A 22,714-nucleotide genomic window follows, 5' to 3' on the forward strand; every position below is an offset into this window, starting at 1 on the left:
TTACGATTTTATATTCACAATCACCTCATTTTTTTTAATCCTTCACTACCACCAAACAGGCAATCATTAAAGGATCTCTATCTCTTTAGTTTTGTCATTTCAAGAGTATTATGTAAGTGGAATCATAGAGCATGTAACCTTTAGAGATTGGCTTTTTTCATTCATTATAACCTTGAGATACAAACAAATCGTTGTGTGTATAGATATTCCTTTTTATCGCTGGATTCTATTCCTTTTTTTTTTCTTTTCTCTCCCTTTTAAAAAAAGATTTTATTTTTTTATTTGAGAGAGAGAGAGAGAGAGCGGGGGGAGGAGCAGAGGGAGAGGGAGACTCTGTGCTGAGAAGGGAGCCCGACATGGGGCTTGATACCATGACCCTGAGATCATGACTGGAGTCAACACCAAAAGTCAGATGCTTAACCAACTGAGCTATCCAGGTGCCCCTCCTTTTTTTTCCTTTTTAAGTAAACTTTATGCCAAATGTGGGGCTCCAGTTCATGACCCTGAGATCAAGGGTCACAAAGAGAGAGAGGGAGGAGGATGTAACTAGAATAGCTATATGGATCGATTGTTACGGCAGGACTTCATTTCTTCAGGTATGGACGTTCACTGCATTATTCTTTATATTTTGATTATCTTAAATATTGCAAATACATTTTGAAAGTAAACAGTTACAGAAATTATAACATATGTAGATTCAGAATAAATGTATCAGTGTTATTTCCAAAGCTTTTGATAATCTCCCCCATCAAAATACATTGGCAACAAAATTGAGTAGAGGCCCAAAGGGTAAAAGAGCCATTGAGTACATGTGTGATTCCCCCTAGATGGGCCTTCTGAGATAGTGTCCAACTTCCCAACAAAGCTGACTTGCTGTTCTTTTCAGAAAAACGCCTTCTGCTTATTGTAACTCTCTTTTTGTTAATCTCACATTCAGTTACAGCTACTTAGTGTTTATCATTTCCTCAATATTAAACACTGATATTGCATAACCAAGTAATATTTATTTTATTCCTTTCCTCATATTATTTTTATCTTCATAAATCACTGCAATTACCTTTACATATACATCATGAGAAATACATTTCATTGAGCAACCTGTTTGTGCAAGTTTCTTTGTGTACAACTATTTCCTGTACATACTTCACAGATTGTTTATAGAAGTATGATTACCCCTTCCTTCTAGTATAATAGCTCTTTATCTGTAACCTCAACGAACACACAGTTGTGACGTAAGTTAGTCACTGATGAGTCATGAATACATCTCCTACAAATTATACCATAGAAGGAATCCAGAGGAAAAAGAGGCTTCATTTTTTTAAAAAGGGTATAAAGCTAAATGAAACAAGATATTCAGAGAAAGACAGATGCCATACGATTTCCATCATATGTTGAATTTAAGAAACAAAACAAATGAACAAAGGAAAAAAAGAGAAAAAAAAAAAACACAAAAAACCCAGACTCTTAACTATAGAAAAAGAGGGTGGGTGGGTGGGGGAATGGGTGGGAAATAGGTGATGGGGATTAAGGTTATGATGAGCATTGAGTGATGTATAGAATTGCTAAATCACTATACATATATACATATATGTATACCCGAAATATATATATATAATTAAAAATTTTAAAAACCATTTAATTATACACACAGTGGGTAAATTTTATGTATGTAAATTCTCAATGGTTTTTAAAAATCGATAAATGAAGAAGAGCTAAAAATGATACTCGAAATTTTCTCCTACACAAAATATCATTTACAAAAATCTTGGATCAGGGCACCTGGGTGGCTCATTTGGTTGGACATCTGTCTTTGGCTCCGGTCATGATCCCTGGGTCCTGGCATTGAGCCCCACATCAGGCTCCCTGGTCAGTGGGGATGCCTGCTTCTCCCTCTCCCTCTGTCTGCTGCTCCCCCTGCTTGTGCTCTCTCTCTCAAATAAATAAAGTCTTTATTAAAAAATCTTGCATCTTTTATTTTTGCCATAGGCCACTATCTATAATGGTTTCTTTCCTGTAATGGTTAAGAGAATAGACTTAGAGTTAGGACTCTAGGATTGGAATTCCAGCTCTGCCATTCACAGCTGTGTAATCCTGTATGAGTTATTTATCCTCTTTTTTAAATTTGTTTTTATCTATCCTCTTTGAACTTCATTCTTTTCAGTTATAATATGGAGATAATAATGGTATTTATTTCTTGGGTTGAAGAGGGGTTAACATAAAGTTCTTAGTACTGCACCTCATAAAGCTCTTAAGCACAGTGCTTAGTTCAATATTTATTATTAATTGTTTTGACAAATATTTCAGTGTGTCTGTGGAAATCACCTGAGTTTGTCTAGTGTTAAAAGAACAATTCAAGAAGAAATAATTTTTTTTTAAAGATTTTTATTTATTTGTCAGGGAAAGGGAAAGAGCGATAGCTTGAGCACAAGCAGGGAGAGCAGCAGGCAGAGGGAGAAGCAGGCTCCCGGCTGAGCAAGGAGCCTGACAGGGAACTCCATCCCAGGGCTCTGGGATCACAACCTGAGCCCAAGGCAGATGCTTAACTGATTAAGACACCTAGGGACCCTCAATGATGAAATTATTAAGAAATGAAATAACTACTTGGGGCTCTGCTCTTTCACACAAATCATGCTAATTTATTATGACATCACAACACTGTCACACTTGAATAACTTTGTTGATTTTCATTCTCAGCATTTATTTGTTTATTTAAGTAATCTCTATACGAAATGTGGGACTCAAACTCGAGACCCAGAGATCAAGAGTTGCGCGCTGTTCTTACTGAACCAGCAAGTTGCCCAGATTTCTAGCATTTATTTTTTATTTTATTTTTTTTTTTAAGATTTTATTTATTTTTCAGAGACAGAGGGAGAGAGCGCGAGCGAGCACAGGCAGACAGAGAGGCAGGCAGAGGCAGAGGGAGAAGCAGGCTCCCTGCCGAGCAAGGAGCCCGATGTGGGACTCGATCCCAGGACCCTGGGATCATGACCTGAGCCGAAGGCAGCTGCTTAACCAACTGAGCCACCCAGGCGTCCCGATTTCTAGCATTTAATATGATCCTGAAACTACCTCTTACTAACTACATTGACTAAATTTTTAGTGTGGTTGGTAACTTTTTTGCTTGAAGAAAACTTAGAAACAGTCTGACGCCTTCAAGTGCCTGGGATGTGATTACCTGTTCCCTTTCCCATGTAAGTCAGAAGCAAAAGTAAAAATGCTTATTTGAGAATAAAGTATTTTAGTCCCAAACAATACCTTACAAATCTTTAGTTTCAACATATTGGATGGGTTTATGTAATTAGGTGGTAAAAAGTTCTTTCCTCCTTTAAAACCAGCAGGGATGCATAGATCTTTACCTCCGTTTATCTTCTTTATGTTGTTTTATGGGATCATTTTCCTCCCGTATTTCCTGGTTCAAAACGTCACTATTTTTTTTTTTTAAGATTTTATTTATTTGACAGACAGAGATCACAAGTAGGCAGAGAGGCAGGCAGAGAGAGAGGAGGAAGCAGTCTCCCTGCTAAGCAGAGAGCCCGATGGGGGGCTCTATCCCAGGACCCTGGGATCATGACCCGAGCCGAAGGCAGAGGCTTTAACCCACTGAGCCAACCAGGCGCCACCAAAACGTCTCTTTTGTACCCTCCCTCCAATCTGTCTTCGGTTCCTTATGCCTGTGCAATCTCTTCCTAAATATTTGTTCTCTATACTGCTGCCTTGGCCTCCTACACAGTCAATTTCACCATTTCCAGTTCATTTCATATATTTCCATGGTAAGACACCCCTGAGAAATCTTCAACAACTCCTTACCACCTTCCAAGCAAGGCCTTCCAGAACTCCACCCATCTCCCATCCCGCCATTCGAAGTGCCTGCACCCCAGCCAATCAGCGCTCCTCTACTTACCTCATTATCCTCATTATCCTACGGACTCACCTCCACGGGAGGTTATTCTCTTTATTTGACAAGCCTACCTCCTTTTTGTCAGCTTTCCCATTTTACAGATGAAGAAACTAACACTTAGAGAGGTGGAGTGACCATGACAGTGCCTGTGGTGGGAAAGGCATCCAAGTTTCTCAGACTCAGACTCTTTACTCCTAAATACTTCAGTGTGTGTCTCTTTAGAACAAGGATATTCTCTTACATAACCATAGTACAAAGATCACACTCAGCAAATTTTGCTTTGATGTAGTACCATGACATATAGGCCACATTTCAAATTTCACCAACTATCCTTTAGAGTGAATTTTCCCCATTTCTGAATCTATCCAGAATCAAGCCTTATCTTTATTTCTCATAATTCTTTAATACTCTTTTTTTTTTATAAAGATTATTTATTTATTTATTTGACAGACAGAGATCACAAGCAGGCAGAGAGGCAGGCAGAGAGAGAGAGGAGGAAGCAGGCTCTCCGCCGAGCAGAGAGCCGGATTCGGGGCTCGATTCCAGGACCCTGAGACCATGACCTGAGCCAAAGTCAGTGGCCCAACACTGAGCCACCCAGGTGCCCCTAATTCTTCAATATTCTTTAACCTACAATAGTTCCTTTGCCTTGCTTTAATTTTAAGACATTGATAGCTCTTATTGATAGCTAGATATTTTACTTTGTTTAACCATTTATTTACTTGTTTGAAAGAGGGCGGGGAGGGGCAAAGGAAGAGAATCTTCAAGCAGACTCCTCCCCTAAGCACAGAGCCAGTGGCAGGGCTAAGTTCCAGGACCCATGGAATCATGACCTGTGTGGACACCAAGAGTTGCGACACCCAACTGACTGAGCCATCCAGGTGCCCCAAGGCACTGATAAAGAGTATGGGCTAGTTATTTGTAAAATTCTCCTCAGTGTGTGTTTTTCTGAGTGTTACCTCGTGATTAGTTTCAGATTATGGATTTCCAGCACAAATACTACATAGTGAAGTTGTGTACTTTTTTTTTTTTTAAAGATTTTATTCATCCATTTGACAGAGATCACAAGTAGGCAGAGAGGCAGGCAGAGAGTGAGGAGGAAGCAGGCTCCCCGCTGAGCAGAGAGCCCGATGCGGGGCTCGATCCCAGGACCCTGAGATCATGACCTGAGCTGAAAGCAGAGGCTTTAACCCACTGAGCCACCCAGGCGCCCCAAGTTGTGTACTTCTTACTGCATCACATTGCAGCACCCACAATAATGGTTTCATTACTGGCAATATCCAACTTTGATCACTTGGGTATGGTGGTGTCTGGCACCCTGTAAAGTTACTTTTCTCCCTTTGTGATCAATAGCAAGCTGTGGGGACATATTCGAAGATTGTGTAAATAAGCTTCTCCCCATCAAGCGGTTTTCACATTTACTGATGTTTAATGACACAACAATTATTATTAGGCTAGTTGCAAAATGTTGATTTTCCTAACTCTGTTGCTTCTTCTTCCCCTATATTACTTTCTAAGCAGGAAAGAAAAAAAGCTTAAAAAAAGAAGTGGATATCGTTTTAACTGGAGTGTAGTTCGTTCCCATTCCCCTTCAGTGTGCTGGGTCCGGCTTCTCTGACATGGACCCTCACTCAGGCTAGAGAGAGGGCCCTCAGCCTGTGGGTGATGGCGTGGGTCACAGCCCTGCAGAAGGTGGCTTATCACCACAGGAACTCTGCAATGGTAGTCCCAGATACTCTAAAACGACACTCCAGTCTCTCTTGCTTGGGAGTAAAATGCTTTTGTATCTCCGTCTCTAACCTACCTTTATGCTTAACTTGTGGATCACCAAAATATTTATTCCAATGTTTCCCAAACTAAATGTGCGTGAAAACTAGAGAATTGTTTAAAGCATAGATGGCTGGGGTCTGGCCCCCCAGAGAATCCGATTTAGCCTGTCTGGATTAAAGCCCAGGAATCGGCAAATCAGCCCTCCAGGTGGCCTGCGAACAAACTTTGAGAAACACCACCCTCCAAAATAATGAAGGGCAAACCTCCCTTCCTCGAGAAATTGACGCCACTGGCAACTCCCAAGGTGCCGGCTCAGGAAAAGGCGGTGAAACATAAGAGGGCGTTCTTCCTTCCTTGCCCCGCGGGCCTTCGGAAACCTACATCCGGTTGATACCACTCGGGTGCGGGGTCCCGGCTGCTGGGGTGACGGCGGAGAGAGCCCCCGCTAACCGGATCGGTTTGGGCCGGGCCGGCTGGCTGGCGTGCGGGGGGGCGGGGTGGGGGCGGGTTCCCCTGGTAGCCCGCGGGGCAGCGGCCAGGGAGCCCCACCCCTTCCCCGCACGGCCCCCCGCCCCCGCGCCCGGGCCGGGTGCTTAGTCACGGTGAGGCTGCGCTAGCCGCCCGCCTTCCCCCGGACCGCCCGCGCCCCCCCCCGCCCCCCTCCCCCGCCTTCGCGCGCACTTCCGCGTGCATGGCCCTCCTGCGCCGGGCCCTGAGCGGGAACGCCGGGCCGAGCTGGCGGCGGGTGGCGCGCGCCTTCCCCCGCTTCCCGCTGCCTCAGTCGCGGCCCACCCGCGCCGGCTCCCGCGCCATGGCTTGCAGGCAGGAGCCGCAGCCGCAGCGCCCTCCGCCTGCCGCCGGCGTCGTGGCCTCTTACGACTACCTGGTGATCGGGGGCGGCTCGGGCGGGCTGGCCAGCGCCCGCAGGGCGGCGGAGCTGGGCGCTAGGGCCGCGGTGGTGGAGAGCCACAAGCTGGGCGGAACATGCGTGAGTACGAGGTCCCCGGCTTCGCGTCGTCTGGCAGCCGGGCTTTCTCCGCGCTCTGCAGGGGCAGCCTGTCCTTTTCCTAGCGCCTAGGTCCGTCGGTCCGGGGATGGGTCCCCAGCGCCGTGCTCTCCTCTTCCCACCCGCATCTGAGGTCAGGGTCCCAGCAGGTTTAGAGGGGACGAGTGTGAAGGGCTTCTCTGCGGCTCCCAAACCCGAGCCGTGGTCTGTGCCAGCGCAGGGACAGTGTTAACCGCAGGTGGTTAAACCTAACAGAACTTCAGTGCATCCTCCCTCCTTAAGGTGGAAGAGTGTGGCAACCCATCCTTGATCTCACCCCCAGATCCGTGAAACAACTGCCCGTGGAGAAATCGCAGCTGGCGTGGGGGGTAGGGAGTTGGGGAGCGGGACTGGGTACTGATCCTTGAGGAAGACGATCCTGATCCTCTCCTTTGACTTCCAGGGGCAGAATGATTTGCAAGCAGGGGTTCTCGCCCTTGACCGCTCATTCCAATCACCTGAGGAGCTGGGAAAATTCTGCTGTGGGTTCCACTCCCGCGGCTTCTGATGTCACTCCTCCCAGGAGCAGCCTAGGCTTTGGGAGTTTTTAGAAGCTCCACGGGTGATTGATTGCAGCCAAGGTTGACAACCACTGACTATAGATTACCTCGATGTAGGATTTACTCTTAATTGAATTCTCAGACCTTTTTCTTTTTGTTGGTTTTGTCTTTTTTGGGGGGAGAGGGTAGATTTTAGAACCGCCTCCAAAAAAGAGGGTCGTAAAATCTTATGATTGAGAAGCTTTATCATTAAAAAATTGTTTCCATGTTACTGGTGTGGCCTTTTCTGTCGCAAGATTTGGGTGAAGTAGTTGTAATTAATGTTAAAATTTTGTATCCAAGAGTAACCTGGGATTGGGAAGTGTTCTCCACAGTGTTCTGGAGATTGATATTTAAATTGTGCCAGATTGGGAACTCCTTAAGGGCAGGGATGGGTTCATGTATTTTGCACCTCTTATCACCTTAACAAAATATCTTGCTCAATAACCTTAGGCGTAATGAATCAAACTCAAAATTGACAGCTTGTGAAAGGGCTGACTTCATTGTCCAGTACTCCTATTTTACGTTCAAAATGAAAACGGGAATGGCAGAAAGGAAAAATCCCTGGTAATGATCAACTTGCTCCTTGACATCTTAGCATAGACTCCCTTAGTCTGTCTCAGCGGAAAGCAGATTGAGGGGTGCCACTAGGAGGCCCCTGGACAGCTGGTGAGAACTCTTGATGATTTCTCATCTTTGTACCTCCTTTCTTTTTTAAGATTTTGTTTTAAGTCATCTCTGCACCCAGCCTGGGGCTCACATCCAGAGATCCAGAGATCCAGAGATCAAGAGTCTCACACTTTACTGACTAAGCCAGCCAGGTTCCCCTATACCTCTTTACTTTTCTCAGTTTTCCTTCTTCCGTGTTATGTCACACAGTTGTGACATCCATCATCCTTGCTTGGTTCCACTGATATTACTCAAGAAGGGGCTGGCCTCATTTTTAGGTTCTTAGGAATATGAATACACACATATTAATACACTAAGAGGTAAATTACATCTGAGACCCAGCGAAGAATAGCTCTGGTCAGCCATTTACAGCTTCCTTATAAAATGCCTGGCCTTGCCTGTATCATTCTGCTACAGCAAATTTTTTTCCTGTAAACAGTGGGAAATCCCTACTTCACACTTGCATCACATTCCATTTCGGTTCTTCTCAAACTGGCTTTTGGCTTTGAATTACAAGGAAGGGTGTGGGTATCTGTTAATATCAGAGAATATATAACAGTCGATAAGATGGGAGTTTGAATTTAAGAATTCCAGATATCTAGTCTAGCCATAGTTGCAGTAATAAATTTCTGATGTCCAGTGATTTCCAAGCAGGTGCAGGGAAAAGGGAGGCCCTCTGAAGCACATAATTTCATTTGTTCATGTCTTCATTTCGTGTATTCTAAATGCCAGGTACTTGGATTGAGGTAGGCAGAGAGAAAAAGGTAGATACAAATATTTATATGGCCAAAAGTCCCTTCCCACAGGGAATTTACAATACAGTGGGGAAGGAAAATGTAGACCTTAACTCCAAAATGTAGACCTAACACCTTGCTGCTGATAGTGAAAAATTACAGTAGCTAAGAAGAGAGTTGGAACCATTACTTCTGCCTGGGCACTGTGGGACGGATGGTTTCTTGAAGGAGAGAGTATCTTTCTGAACCTGAACAGGATTAGTACCATTTTTTGATAGGGTCAGAGGCAAAGGCAGAGGGGCAGGTTATGTTGTGTAATTGAATTTAGAACAGAGAGTGTCTCTAATAGAAGTAAGATATGGGAAGCTGATGGGTAGGTTGTGGTTTAAAAAAAAAAAAAAAAGAAGTTTCAGGGGGCTCTTGTTTGGCTCAGTCCGTAGAGCATGTGACTCTTAGTCTTGGGGTAGTGAGTTCAAGCCCCACACTGGGTGTAGAGCTTACTTAAAAAGAATGAAGTGAACTGTGTGAAAGGTTTTTGCATAGGGGAGTGGCTGCATAAAAGTGGTTTTATGGTAGTGGTACTAGTGAAAGAAGTCCTTTGGGACAGTCAAATAGAAATTTCTTTAACATTGATTCTTTAAGGGGTGCCTGGGTGGCTCAGTGGGTTAAACCTATGCCTTCGGCTCAGGTCGTGGTCTCAAGGTCCTGGGATGGAGCCCCACATTTATCGGGCTTTCTGCTCAGCAGGGAGCCTGCTTCCTCCTCTCTCTCTGCCTGCCTGCCTCTCTGCCTACTTGTGATCTCTGTCTGTCAAATAAATAAATAAAGTCTTAAAAAAAAAATTGATTCGTTAAGCATTTTTTTCCTAAATATTTTGATTCTGGAGTGTGGTGAATTTTTAAAGTTGCTGTGGTTAAATTCACACTGAGGATTCAAATTAAAGTCTTCCTGTAGTTAGTGGAATTGTGGCTTTTTAAGATTTTTATTTATTTATTAGCGAGAAAGAGTGATCATGAGTTGTGGAGGGGAGAAGCAAACTCTACTCCGAGCAGGGAGCTTGATGTGGGGCTTGATCCCAGGACCCGTAAGATCATGACCTGAGCGAAGGCAGCCACTCAACTGACTGAGCCACCAAGATGCCCCAGTGGGATTGTGTTTTGTTTTTAATTGTTCTATTTTTGTCTGCTCATTTATTAATTCATATTGCCACGCATTCAGGTACTTTTTTGGATGCTGGGTTTTCGGCAGCAAACAGAGCAGATAAAAATCTCTGTCTTTGTGGAGCTTACATTGTAGGTGTTATCTGCAGTTTCTAAACTTTCTGTGCAATATTTTAGTAATTTTTTAAAAGATTTTATTTATTTGAGAGAGAGAGCACACACAGAGGGAGAAAAAGAGAGACGCAGACTCCCCGATGAGCAGGGAGCTTGATGGGGAGCTCGATTCCAGGACCCCAGGATCATGACTTGAGCCAAAGGCACACACTTAACTGACTGAGCCACCCAGGTGCCCCAATACTTTTAGCTTTATGAAACACTACATGGACCTGGTTATTTTCATTTCATTTAGGATTGGACTCACACAGATCCTTGTAGGAATTTGGGAAGCATTGTTCCGGTTCAGCACCCTTACTTTACTGAGGAGCAGAGTGAATGTCAGCTAAGATGTGGTTGAAAACAAACCAAGCGTGCTATGACCTATGGAACTGGCGTCCCAGCCACTGGAAACTAAAGCTTTGATGTATTAGTGCGAAGTAAACTGCGACTTGATGAACCTGTCTAAGCCTTATTCTTTACTACAGGGAAGGAACCTTCTTACCCCTCTTTCTTAGGAACCAGACATTTACTCCAAAAACACTTAGTTAAGGGTCTGTCTACCACACTGGCCTTCACCCTGTAGCTCCTGATTTAGTAGGTATGGTGTGAAGCCAGAGCAGATGTATTTTTAAAGAGCTCCATTCTGATTTTGGTATAACATGAGCCAGACACAGTGGCAGCGTCTTTATAGGAAGAAGGGACAGTATGAAGCATTAGGATGAATCTGGTGAATTATGCATAACTGCAGGTCAGCTGACAGTGAATGTGGTCCTAGGTTCATTAATTTCTTGGTTTCTTAATGTTATGCCTCTGAGGCAGCTAGTGGAAAATGCCTTCCAAGGTTGTCTACACAATGGGACTATTTGGCTTGATTTTCTGACTCTTCCTCAATCTTCCTTTTCTAGGTGGCTTTTTTTTTTTTTTTTTTTTTAAACATTCTGTGATGTGATTGAGTAGGCCCCTTCCAAGAAGGCATGTATTTCCTTCTTTCCTTCCTTCCTTCCTTGATTTGACACAGAGAGAGAGCACAAGCAGTGGGAGCGGGAAAGGGGGAAGCAGGCTTCCCACTGTGCAGGGAGCCCAAGGTGGGGTTCAGTCCCAGGACACTGGGATCATGACCTGAGCTGAAGGCAGGCATTTAACCATCTGAGCCACCCAGGCACCCCAAAACGTGCATTTTCAAGATGAATGATGCATGTTGGTGTACAAAAGCCTTTGTTTAAAAAAAATTTTTTTTTTTTTAAATTTTTGACAGAGAGCACAAGTAGGCAGAGCAGCAGGCAGAGGGAGAGAGAGAAGCAGGTTCTCTGCTGGACAGGGAGCCTGATATGGGGCTTGATCCCAGGACGGTGGGATCGTGGCCTGGGTGAAGGCAGCTGCTTAACCAACTGAGCCACCTAGGTGCGCCATCACCTTTTTTTTTTTTTTCTTTTTTTAAATTTTTTTTCAGGGATAGAAATTTTTAAGCTGTTAAGTTCAAGTGTGAGATGACTTTGCCCCATATTGTGTTCTGTAGGGGAGGAAAACCTTTTCCTCTACCCTCTTAGGTTTAGTAACTGGAGCCTGCAAATTAGGCCAATAGTAGACAGATTTATAGGAATTTATTTCACATGTAGATGGACTGTCACAGAGAAGTAGAGGGGAAAATAGGAGCACTTAGGCCTGGGAGCTTAATACCAATATAACAAAGGGTAATAAATTGTGGAGAAGTGGCTGGCAAAGGAAAGGAGGTTTGGGCTTCTAGTAGCAGTAAATTGTAGAAAGGTAAATATATGAGGGAAACTAATGGAAGATAAAGGTTATTTATTTTTTTTTTTAAGATTTTATTTATTCATTTGAGAGAGAGTGCATAAGGTGGGAGGTGCAGAGAGGGAGAGCAAGAGGGAGAAGCAGACTCCCGGCTGAGCAGGGAGCTGGATGCAGGGCTCTGTCCCAGGACCCTGGCATCATGACCTGAGCTGAAGGCAGACACTCAACCAACTGAGCCAGTCACTCAGGCACCCCGATAAAAGTTACTTTAATAAGGTTTTTTTTTTTTTTTCCTTTTTTTCCTGTAAATTCTGCTGAGTGCTTTTTCCCCCTTCTGTGATTAGGGTTGTTCTCCTCCTCCTGGTATAGAAGAGGGGTAAGGGATACCTTCACAAAGGGAAATTTATGCCCTGTTATTAGGCAGAAAGAAGGAGGGCAGGGAGGTCCTCCTTTGCTTTTAGTTATCTTTAGCTCAAAATAATCCATATGCTCAAGTTTGGGGTGGCATATTCTGATCTCCTTTAGTTCAAAGTGAAAGAAGCAATTAGGGGCCAGAACTGCTATCAAACTTCTAATGGATAAACCAGGTCGAGAGGCCTGGGGTAGCTCTCCTGACATGATTCCACCCGCAAACTGGTCTTTATTTTTCTTCATTAAGCAAGAAGTTGTGATCTGATAGAGTAGGATGTAGAGTAGGTTGCTTGCTAAAAGTGGGAAGCTGGAAGAAAAGAATTGAAAGAATTCAGTGAAGATCATAATCCCTTGTTGCCTGTTGTTGTTAAGTCATTTCTGAGGGCAGAAAAATAAATGAAATAATCTTTGAATTCAGTTTTTGGCATCTCCAAAAAGTTAAGTGTAATACTTCCCTCATGATCAACCGTAGAGCAGGGAGATCTGCAAAGATTGCCCAGAGCCATAGTGAATGAGAACCTTCTGGAAGCTTTGTCTCTGTGGTTCAGTTCTCTGCCTACGCAGACCTGGGAAGAGTCAGCTTGAGGAAGAGTTCTTTCTGATTTACTGCTCCGTTTGCCCCAGGGCCTGTGGGAGCACATGTTCCAGTGTTCTTGCTGAGTGTAGTAATCCTGTGGTGAAGAGTAAATGGGTTCTTACGGTATAGACGAGCAGTTCTCACCAATGAGAGTTGGTACTAAGGTTTGATTACCAGGCCAAAAGCCTCCCCGCCTCTCCCCTGCCCTCCCCTCCCCTCCTCTCCCCTCCTCTCCTCTCTTCTCTTCTCTTCTTTCCTTTTTTAATTGAGGTATAATTGACCTATAACATTGTATTAGTTTAGGTATGCAGCGTAATGATTCCATATTTGTGTATCCGGTGGAATGATCACCACCAGAAGTTGAGTTAAGCTTGTCCCCATACATAGTTACAAATCTTTTTTCCTTGTGGTAATTTATTTTTATTTTAAGATTTTTAATTTTAATTTTAATTTTTATTATTAAGATATTTTATTATTTTTTAAGATTTTATTTATTTATTTGTCAGAGAGAGAGCGAGCGAGAGCGAGCACAGGCAGAGTGGAAGGCAGAGTCAGAGGGAGAAGCAGGCTGCCTGCGGAGCAAGGATCCCGATGTGGGACTCGATCCCAGGACGCTGGGATCATGACCTGAGCCGAAGGCAGCTGCTTAACCAACTGAGCCACCCAGGCGTCCCAAGATATTTTATTTTTATTTTAAGATTTTATTTATTTGAGAGAGAGTGAGAGAGTGGGCACGAGCAGGGAGAAGGAGCAGAGGCAGAGGGATCATGACCTGAGCTGAAGGGAGATGCTTAACCCGCTGAGCCACCCAGGTGCCCTTGTGATAAGAACTTTGAAGATCGACTCTCTTAGCAACTTCCAAATATGTGATATAGTATTATTAACCATTAACCATGCTGTTCATTACAGCCCCATGACTTACTGATTTACAGCTGGAAGTTTCTACCTAATAAAAAGCCTTCTTGATTACTAATGTCATTGTGAATGGTGCCGCACAGTGCCAATTGGAGAGGGTAGCAGGAAAGACAGGGTATTTATTTATTTATTTATTTATTTATTCATTCATTCATTCATTCATTCATTCATTCATTTATTTATTTATTTATTTATTTATTTATTTATAGGTTTTATTTATTTGACAGAGAGACACAGCAAGAGAGGGAACACAAGCAGAGGGAGAGGGAGAGAGAGAAGCAGGCTTCCCACCGAGCAGGGAGCCCAACGTGGTGCTCTATCCCAGGACTCTGGGATCATGACCTGAGCCGAAGGCAGACGCTGAGCCACCCAGGCACCCCTAGTTGGGGGTTTTAAAAGATGCCTGAGAAACAAGCTTCTAAGTAGACCGCTGTTTGTATTTATCTAGGCTGAAAACAATGACTTACATGTTAACAACATGTAAATCAACTGACCTTGGAGGTGATAACATGTACTTTGATATTATGATGCCGATTCTCCACAAAAGGCTGAACACACTTTTAAAAAAAATTTTAAGCACGCAGTACGATATTGTTGACTTTAGGTACAATGTGATACAGCAGGATACTTAGAGCTTACTCATCCTGCTTAACTGAAACTTTGTGCCAGTTGATGAGTAACTTCCCATTCCTCTCCCACCCCTGCCCAGACCCTGGCAACCACAACTCCATTCTTTGGTTCTATGAATTTCACTGTTTTAGATATCACATGTAAGTGGAATCCTGCAATATTTGAATTATTTCCTTCATTTTAGCATAATCTTCCAAGGTTGAATATTCATTTTTTTTTAATTTATTATTTTTTTTAAAGATTTTATTTATTTATTTGACAGAGAGAAATCACAAGTAGTCAGAGAGGCAGGCAGAGAGAGAGAGAGGGAAGCAGGCTCCCCGCTGAGCAGAGAGCCTGATGCGGGACTCGATCCCAGGATCCTGAGATCATGACCTGAGCCGAAGGCAGCGGCTTAACCCACTGAGCCACCCAGGCGCCCTCATTTTTAAATGGACATTTACAAAAGGAGATCATACCTTCAGTATTTTTTTAAAGATTTTGTTTATTTATTTGAGAAAGAGAGGGAGAGAGTGAGAGCGAGAATGTGCACATAAGCAGGGGATTGGCCAGGGGGTAAAGGCAGAGGGAGAAGCAGGCTCCCCGCTGAGCAGGGAGCCTTACCCTGGACTTGATCCCAGGATTCTGGGATCATGACCTGAGCTGAAGGCGGACCTTTAACCGACTGAGCTGCCCACGTACTCCAACACACCTTCAGTATTGACAGGTAGCCCTTAAAAACAGAAAGTTACCCTAATTTGTTTTGTGGGTTTAGAGTTTCGTAAGGTGTGGCACACCTGTATTTGTAAGTGCCAAATAAACGAGTGATCAGAAAGGGTGGGGTTTGTTGAAGTAGGCAAATCCTAATGTTGAAATTGGCCTTTTGATTTACCCTGTTGATTAATTTTTTTGCACTAGGATTTGTATAATAGTGCTTTGTCATCTGCCTCAGAAATCTGTGGGGCTAGAAAGAAAGGCTGCCTCTGAACCTCTCAGGGGTCCTCTTTCTTTGTAAACGGTACTTTGAACAAGTCATAACAGAGAATGTTTCTTGTAGAGTCAGATTGAAGGCATTTTGTGGAAAGACTAATGATCTTATCATTAATAATCACTTATTCACTGGGTGTTACAACATTAGATATGAAATGAGGATACACAGAATACTAGGTCCTTTTCTTTTGGTGGGGGAGCAGGAGATGTGGGGCCAGGGCGCCTGAGTGGCTCAGTCATTAAGCGTCTGCCTTCGGCTCAGGTCATGATCCCAGGGTCCTGGGATCCAGTCCTGTTAGGCTCCCTGCTCAGCACAAAGCCTGTCTCTCTCTCTCTCTCCCATTCCCCCTGCTTATGTTCCCTCTCTTGCTGTCTCTTTCTCTGTCAAATAAATAAATAAAATCTTTAAAAAAAAAAAAAAAGATGTGGGGCCACACATCACTGCAGTGTGCTCATCAAGGGGTAGAGAACTGGTGGTCCAGAAGTTTTGTCTCATGTAGCTACTTCTGGGTCCCCCTGGAAGCCTCAGAGTAACAGGTCTTTTAAATTTGACAGTTGAGGGGCACCTGGGTGGTTCAGTAGGTTTAGCATCCAGCTCTTGATTTCGGCTCAGGTCATGATCTCAGGGTCATGGATCAAGCTCTCTGTTGGGCTTTGTGCTCACTGGGGAGTCTGCTTGAGATTCTCTTCCTCTCTCTTCCTTTACCTCTCTCCCAGCTCGCTCTCTCCCATGCGCACATTCTATCTAAAATAAATACATAGGGGAGCCTGGGTGGCTCAGTTATTAAGCATCTGCCTTCAGCTCAGGTCATGCTTCCTCTCCCACTCTCTCCTACTCCTACTCCCCTGCTTGTGTTCCCTGTCTTGCTGTCCGTCTCTCTCTCAAATAAATAAATAAATAAATAAAATCTTTAAAATAAAAAAAATTTTTTTCTTAGAAAATTATCTTTTGATAATAAAATAAATAAATAAATGTTAAAAAATAATTGTTGACACCTGGGATTGAGAGGTCTACATTAATCTTATATTCTGCTTAACTAAGTATTGAGCCAAAGCCATTTTATTTTAAAGATTTTATGTATTTATTTGAGAGAGAGAGAGAGCAGAGAGAGTGAGAGGGAGAAGCTGACTCCTCTTTGAGCAGGAAACCCAATGCTGGGCTCCATCCCAGGACCCTGAGATCACTACCTGAGGGAAATGCTTAACCAACTAAGCCACCAGGTGCCCTAAGCCAAAATGATTTTAATTCCAACCTTTGTTACTATCTCTTGTATCACTTCATTTTCTTGCTTTAGATTCTGCTTTATACATAATACCTTTTCTTTCTCCTTGAAGCTAGATACCTCCCAGTACTAATCTTTAATTATAGTCTGAAATTTGAAGGTAAAGACATGGATATTGGTTGTTTAATATGTGTCAAGATACGATACTGTGTTTTATGATAAAACAATATACCTTTGGTCTTGGTTCCCATTCCTGGCACAGAGCTCCTAAAATTTACCCTTGGAATTTTCTAAGTGATAAGAGTAATAAAGGTATCTTGATATTTATAACAAATGAATATTTCATACCTAAGTTTATGTTAATGAGGTGACTTTTGGAAAGATCCTAAGGATGAGACATGGTTGGCTGGAGAACTAACTGTGATTTGAGGGTCAGGATTTCATTTCTACCTCCCGTCCCCCGCCACCCATGTCTCCCCCCTCCTCCGCCTCTGGGGAGGAGAGAAGGAAGAGGACCTGAAGGTTGAATCACTTACCAGTGGCCAAAGACTTAAATCAGTCATGCTGTTAAGTGCAGGTGGCATTCTTGACAGGTGCAGTTGTCAATGGACCAAATCCTCATTTTATCACCGACATGGGCAGTGTGAAGTTTTTACCTATCTAGGCAGAACCAAAGGTGAGAGGGCCCGGCCTAGAAACATGGTGAAGCCCCTGAATTTTACCACGTGTATCATCAGACTCTTCCCATGTTCTGTCCCTGTTGGGAGAGGCCCCCTGTCTTCACTGTGAGCCAATGCCGGCAGGCCAACTGAAAAGGATTCTGAACACCATCAGGACAGGGAGTTCTTAGAAGTGGACTGTCAGATTGTAAGTAAGGCAAAGCTGCCGGAGTGTCTCTGCTGTTGGGTGTACTCAGGAATATGAGAAACTTGTCTGTAAGGTTTATCATTGGTTAATGCCCCTCTGAGGGCTTTGCTGGGAAATTTGCCAGGTGGAAAGTGTTGTATGTTTCAGGTCTTATCAGCTTTGTGCACCTCTGGGAAGTCAGAGCCCTGAGAACCCATCAACCTGGTGTCCCAGCCTGGGAGACAAGCTTTCTGCCATCAATCGATTTGTTCTTGAAAGGGAGCCAGCCACCAGGGGACTTGATCTCCTCTTTGTTCAATAAGCTTCTGTGAGCCCAGAGATCTAGAGGACTGCAGAAATAGTTCAGGGGAGTCATTGTCATCATTAGATCTATCATAAATTAGGAAAGAGGTGCTTTATTTATTTGACAGAGATCACAAGTAGACAGAGAGGCAGGCAGAGAGAGAGGGAAGCCAACTCCCCGCTGAACAGAGAGCCCCAGGCAGGGCTCGATCCCAGGACTCTGGGATCATGATCTGAGCGGAAAGCAGAGGCTTTAACCCACTGAGCCACCCAGGCGCCCCCTAGGAAAGAGGTGCTTTATTTGCATTATCTGTCATCTTCTCAAAACCTCTGTGTTAGCATTCCCATTTTACGGAATAGGAGACTGAGCTCAGAGATTTAGAAACTTACCCACCAACAGCCAGTAGGTGGGAGGGAAGGTTGGGATGCAAACTCATGTCTGTCTGACTCTATGCTTGTGTTCTTTCTGACCACCTGCTGTGCTTGTCGGCTGGAGAGGAAGAAGGGTTGAGCATGACTGTACAGAGCTTTCCACCTTTGGCTTCCCCAGCTCTGTTAACCAATGTATCTTTTCTTCCCTTTCAAGTCAGAGAGGCATCTGGTCATCAGTTCTGTTGTGCTGAAGTGTAACTAGGCTTCTAAAACCAGTGGAAAGCCCTGGAGGCCCATTACTGGAGTTGCCAAAATAGGGCGAGTTGTATTTCTTTTTCCTTTTCTTTCTTTCTTTCTTTTCTTTTCTTTTTAAAGATTTATTTATTTATTGGAGAGAGAGAGAGAGCAAGTAGAGGGAGAGGGAGTGAAGCAGACTTTCCGATGAGCAGGGAGCCGGAGATCACAACCTGAGCCAAAGTCAAGTCAGCGGCTTAATCAACTGAGCCACCCAGGTGCCCCAGGGCGAGGTGTATTTCAAGGTCATGAACTCTTTTCAGTTATAGCCCAATCCCAGACCCAAAGGGTACTGTGCTAGAATATAGACTCTTTGGCCCAAAAAGGTCACAGTTTTCCACTTCCTCTTCCTCTTGATTTCTAGCCTAAGGCTTCAGAATTTTCGGGAATGGAGTGATTCTGCTGCCGACCCTCGACTCAGCATCTTGGATTATGCTGTGACTCTGGTTGGAACTGGAGGCTCCAGAGAACAGGGACTAACTATACCTGTTTAGGGTTTTGTTTTGTGTAAAGCCTGACACAAGTGAGTGAATGCTTAATCAATACTTATGAATGAATGAATGAATGATTGCAAGTTAAAACATTATAGAAGGCGAAAAGTCTGAAACTTCTAAAAAGCAAACCAAAGTTAGTCATAACACTTGGCACAAGAGAAAGATTGTCTTGGCCCTGGGAAGAAGCATGTCCCAAACTTTTTTAGAAATTGCCTTAAAGGGGCGCCTGGGTGGCTCAGTGGGTTGAAGCCTCTGCCTTCAGCTCAGGTCATGATCCCAGGGTTCTGGGATCGAGACCCGCACTGGGCTCTCTGCTCAGCAGGGAGCCTGCTTCCCTTCCTCTCTCTGCCTACCTCTCTGCCTACTTGTGATCTCTGTCTATTAAATAAATAAATAAAAAAAAAAGAAATTGCCTTAAATAGCTTTCAGATAGCCTCAATGTGCAAGAGGAATATATTGATGATGACTGAGAATGGTTCAGAACATTTAGTTTCTTAAACAATTTACATTGCTTTTGAAGTTCCTGGGAAGCCAGAGAAGGTTGACTGTAGGACAAATGGAGTGTATTTATTTAGTGTATTGCAATCATCTCTACTTTTGGAGAAATTGGTTTTGGAGTCTGTCTCATTGAAGCCTCTTGGTGAACTTAAGCTGTGGAGTGCAGGGTATAGAGCTGTGCATAGAAGGGACTGGAAAGCCTGCCCACCAGACGAGCCAGGAAAGGCAGGTCTGATGATAAAATCATTGCCAGGGGGCTGGATTTCAGCTGCCTTCCTCTCTTCTACCACATAGGAAACACCTGTCTTCCTCCTTCATTAGAATTGGCTCATTCCATCTATTTCCATAACTCAAATACTTGGGAGTTGAGAAATAGCAAAGTAGCACATCCTCTGCTTAGACCTATGCAGGGCAGTGTAGGAAGAAAGCTATAAATTATTCTGATTGCTAATATAAAGTACTTTCTGAATAGCCTGCTTGTAATGCTAGTGTAGGTGTGATTCCTTTATTTTATGAGGCTTGAATTCTGCACCCTTCCCTCAATGCTGAGTTCCCTTTTCTCTTGCCTTCTGAATCCTTATTGTAGCAAACTCTCATGAAAGATCCAAGTCCAGAGTATATGACCTGTCTCTTTCTAGAAGAACCTCCAAATGACTGATAGCTTGCAACTGTAGAGAAACATAACTCACTCCTTTATAATCCCTGAGGGCAGAATAATGGGAAATAACAGGATTAAAATGAAATGGCAGGAGGTATGCTGCAGATAGAAGACTAGCTTGTGACTGTTCACAAGACCTTTTTCAAATATTCGCGATCTTAATGAGATTTGGGCAGGTTTCCTTTACTCTAGAATTTCATATAAAATCCCTTGGCAAGTGTGTATATATTTAGTTCATATTTCACCAAAGGATACCTAGAAAATATTCGGTAAGAAGTAGGCTTGTATTCTTTGGGCTTATAGGGAGCCAGCCTAGTTCTTACGGTCATGATCAACAGAGCCACAAGCATCCAGTATAAATTATGTCCAAAAGGCATCAGTATTTAAATATTGAGTCTTTACTCTATGCCACTAGGCATGAGTGAACATACTGATATTTTTAAGGATATATAGTGGAGACCTCGTTTAAATCTCATAACTTTACGGGTTCCTGGACTCCTGATTTCAGCTCACGTCATGATCTCAGGACTGGGAGATCAAGCCCCGTATCAGACTCTGCTCTGGTTAGGGAGCCTGCTTAAGATTCTCTCTCCCTCTGATCTCTGCACATCAACCCCCCACCCCCACTCATGCTCACTCTCTCTCTCTCTCTCTAAAAAGTTTTTTAAGATTTTTTTTTTAAAATGACAAAGAGGTAACACAAGCAGGGGGAGCAGCAGGCAGAGGGAGAAGCAGGCCTCCTGCTGAGCAGGGAGCCCCATATGGGGCTCGATTGCAGGATGCCGGGACCATGACCTGAGCCAAAGGCAGAGGCTTAACGACTGAGCCACCCAGGCTCCCCTAAAAAAATTTTTTTTTTTAAAGATTTTATTTATTTATTTGTCAGAGACAGAGGGAGAGAGAGCGAGTGAGCACAGGCAGACAGAGAGGCAGGCAGAGGGAGAAGCAGGCTCCCTGCCGAGCAAGGAGCCGGATGTGGGACTCGATCCCAGAACCCTGGGATCATGACCCGAGCCGAAGGCAGCTGCCCAACCAACTGAGCCACCCAGGCGTCCCCCCTAAAAAAATTTTTTTAAAAAGATCTCATAACTTCATTGTAATGGCCAAGATGTTACCAACACCTCCCAGTCAGTATTTATAAGATTAAAAGGTATCAGGAATACACATTACATGACTGGTTTCCAGAGCTGAGGGGGTCTCTAATTTGCCCTTTGAAAGAGTGAGATCAATCTAGTTTTCCTTCTGCAACCAGCTCCTCCGCTAGGATACACCAGTGTTTAACCCATTCAGCCAAGTACAAATTTCTTCACCCGAGGGGCAGTTTTAATCAGTCTTAGTCTTTTAATTTTTTTTTTTAAAGATTTTATTTATTTATTTGACAGACAGAGATCACAAGTAGGCAGAGAGGCAGGCAGAGAGAGAGGAGGAAGCAGGCTCCCCACTGAGCAGAGAGCCCGATGCGGGGCTCGATCCCAGGACCCTGGGATCATGATCTGAGCCGAAGGCAGAGGCTTTAACCCACTGAGCCACCCAGGCGCCCTTAGTCTTTTAATTTTTTTATTAAGTTCATTTGACATACGTGTCAACACTTGTGTAAGTTTAAGGTGTACAGCATGTTACCTTGATACATACATATAATATGATTGTCCACATAAGGATATTTATCACATCACATAACTATAGTATAGTATTATAGTCTGTAGTCTAATTAGTCGTACCCTTAACCGAGCTTTTTTTACCATGTTCCATTTTTTAGCATGTGCTCAAAAGGAAACAAACAAATGGAAACAAAAATCTGTATTTAAATATATATCACAGCTTGTTTACGGGGACTGTTGGGAAGAATTTCTGTCTCGGGGTGCCTGGGTGGCTCAGCTCGTAAGCAGCTGCCTTCAGCTCAGGTCATGATCCCAGGCTCGGGCGATCGAGCCGTAGCATCAGGCTCCCTGCTCAGCAGGAAGCTCGATTCTCCTTCTCCCACTCTCCCTGCTTGATCTCTCCCTAGATCTCTGTCAAATAAATAAAATCTTAAAAAAAAAATTTCTCTCCCTCTCTCCCTAGATCTCTCTGTCAAATAAATAAAATCTTAAAAAAAAATTTCTCTCTAGTCTGAGGGGTATAACTAGTTGTTTTCTTAAACAACTGGTTAGTTTTTGTTTTTAAAGATTTTATTTATTTATTTGGCAGACATCGAGAGAGGAAACACAAGCAGGGGGAGTGGGAAAGGGAGAAGCAGGCTTCTGGCCAAGAGGGAAGCCTGATGTGGGACTTGATGTGGGGCTCGATCCCGGGATCCAGAAACCCTGGGACCATGACCTGAGCCAAAGGCAAATGCTCAACCAGCTGAACCACCCAGGTGCCCTAACAACTGGTTAGTTTTTATGTGACATCTTACAATTATTTGTGTTTTGGTGGCTAGAAGGCCAAGAATCAAATTTGTGGTCTGTCTCTAGCAAGTATGGAAGCATAAATATATAAGCATGTATGTATATATACGTATATATACCCACACATATATATGTATGTAGGATGAACCTTACTGCTTGATTCTTCATTGTCCTTTGGTCCTGAAAAGTAACATATTTCTGCTAGAGACTTTTTCAAAGGGGCATTCTGAGGGTTTTACCCAGCATCTACCACAGTAAGTTTCCCAGAAATCCTGTAGATTAGCTGCTCAGATGTTTCAACTGCCCTTATTTAGCTGGTGGGTCTTTCCTTCTGCTGCTTTCTTTTCTGCTTCAGACTTCTGTGTTCTGTGCAAGTTCAGGCTTGGGCCACCTTCTGACCTCTTCTACCCCTGCACT

At 43.7% G+C, this 22,714-nt stretch overlaps 1 protein-coding gene across 2 annotated transcripts in view; it reads left to right on the plus strand.

Annotated features, from left to right (window-relative positions):
* Positions 1 to 6,331: 6,331 nt before the first annotated feature.
* GSR (glutathione-disulfide reductase) overlaps positions 6,332 to 22,714 on the plus strand; it is a 47,271-nt gene continuing 30,888 nt past the window's right edge. For both annotated transcript variants that reach the window (XR_004282354.1, XM_032329406.1), the window contains exon 1: positions 6,332 to 6,656. Coding sequence is in view for 1 of the 2 variants with exons in the window: in XM_032329406.1 (XP_032185297.1) it covers positions 6,360 to 6,656 (297 nt within the window). In the remaining variant the exon portion in view is untranslated. The remainder of the gene's footprint in view (positions 6,657 to 22,714) is intronic.

This window comes from Mustela erminea, chromosome 21 (genome assembly GCF_009829155.1).
Source record: "Mustela erminea isolate mMusErm1 chromosome 21, mMusErm1.Pri, whole genome shotgun sequence".
NCBI classification, from domain to species: domain Eukaryota; kingdom Metazoa; phylum Chordata; class Mammalia; order Carnivora; family Mustelidae; genus Mustela; species Mustela erminea.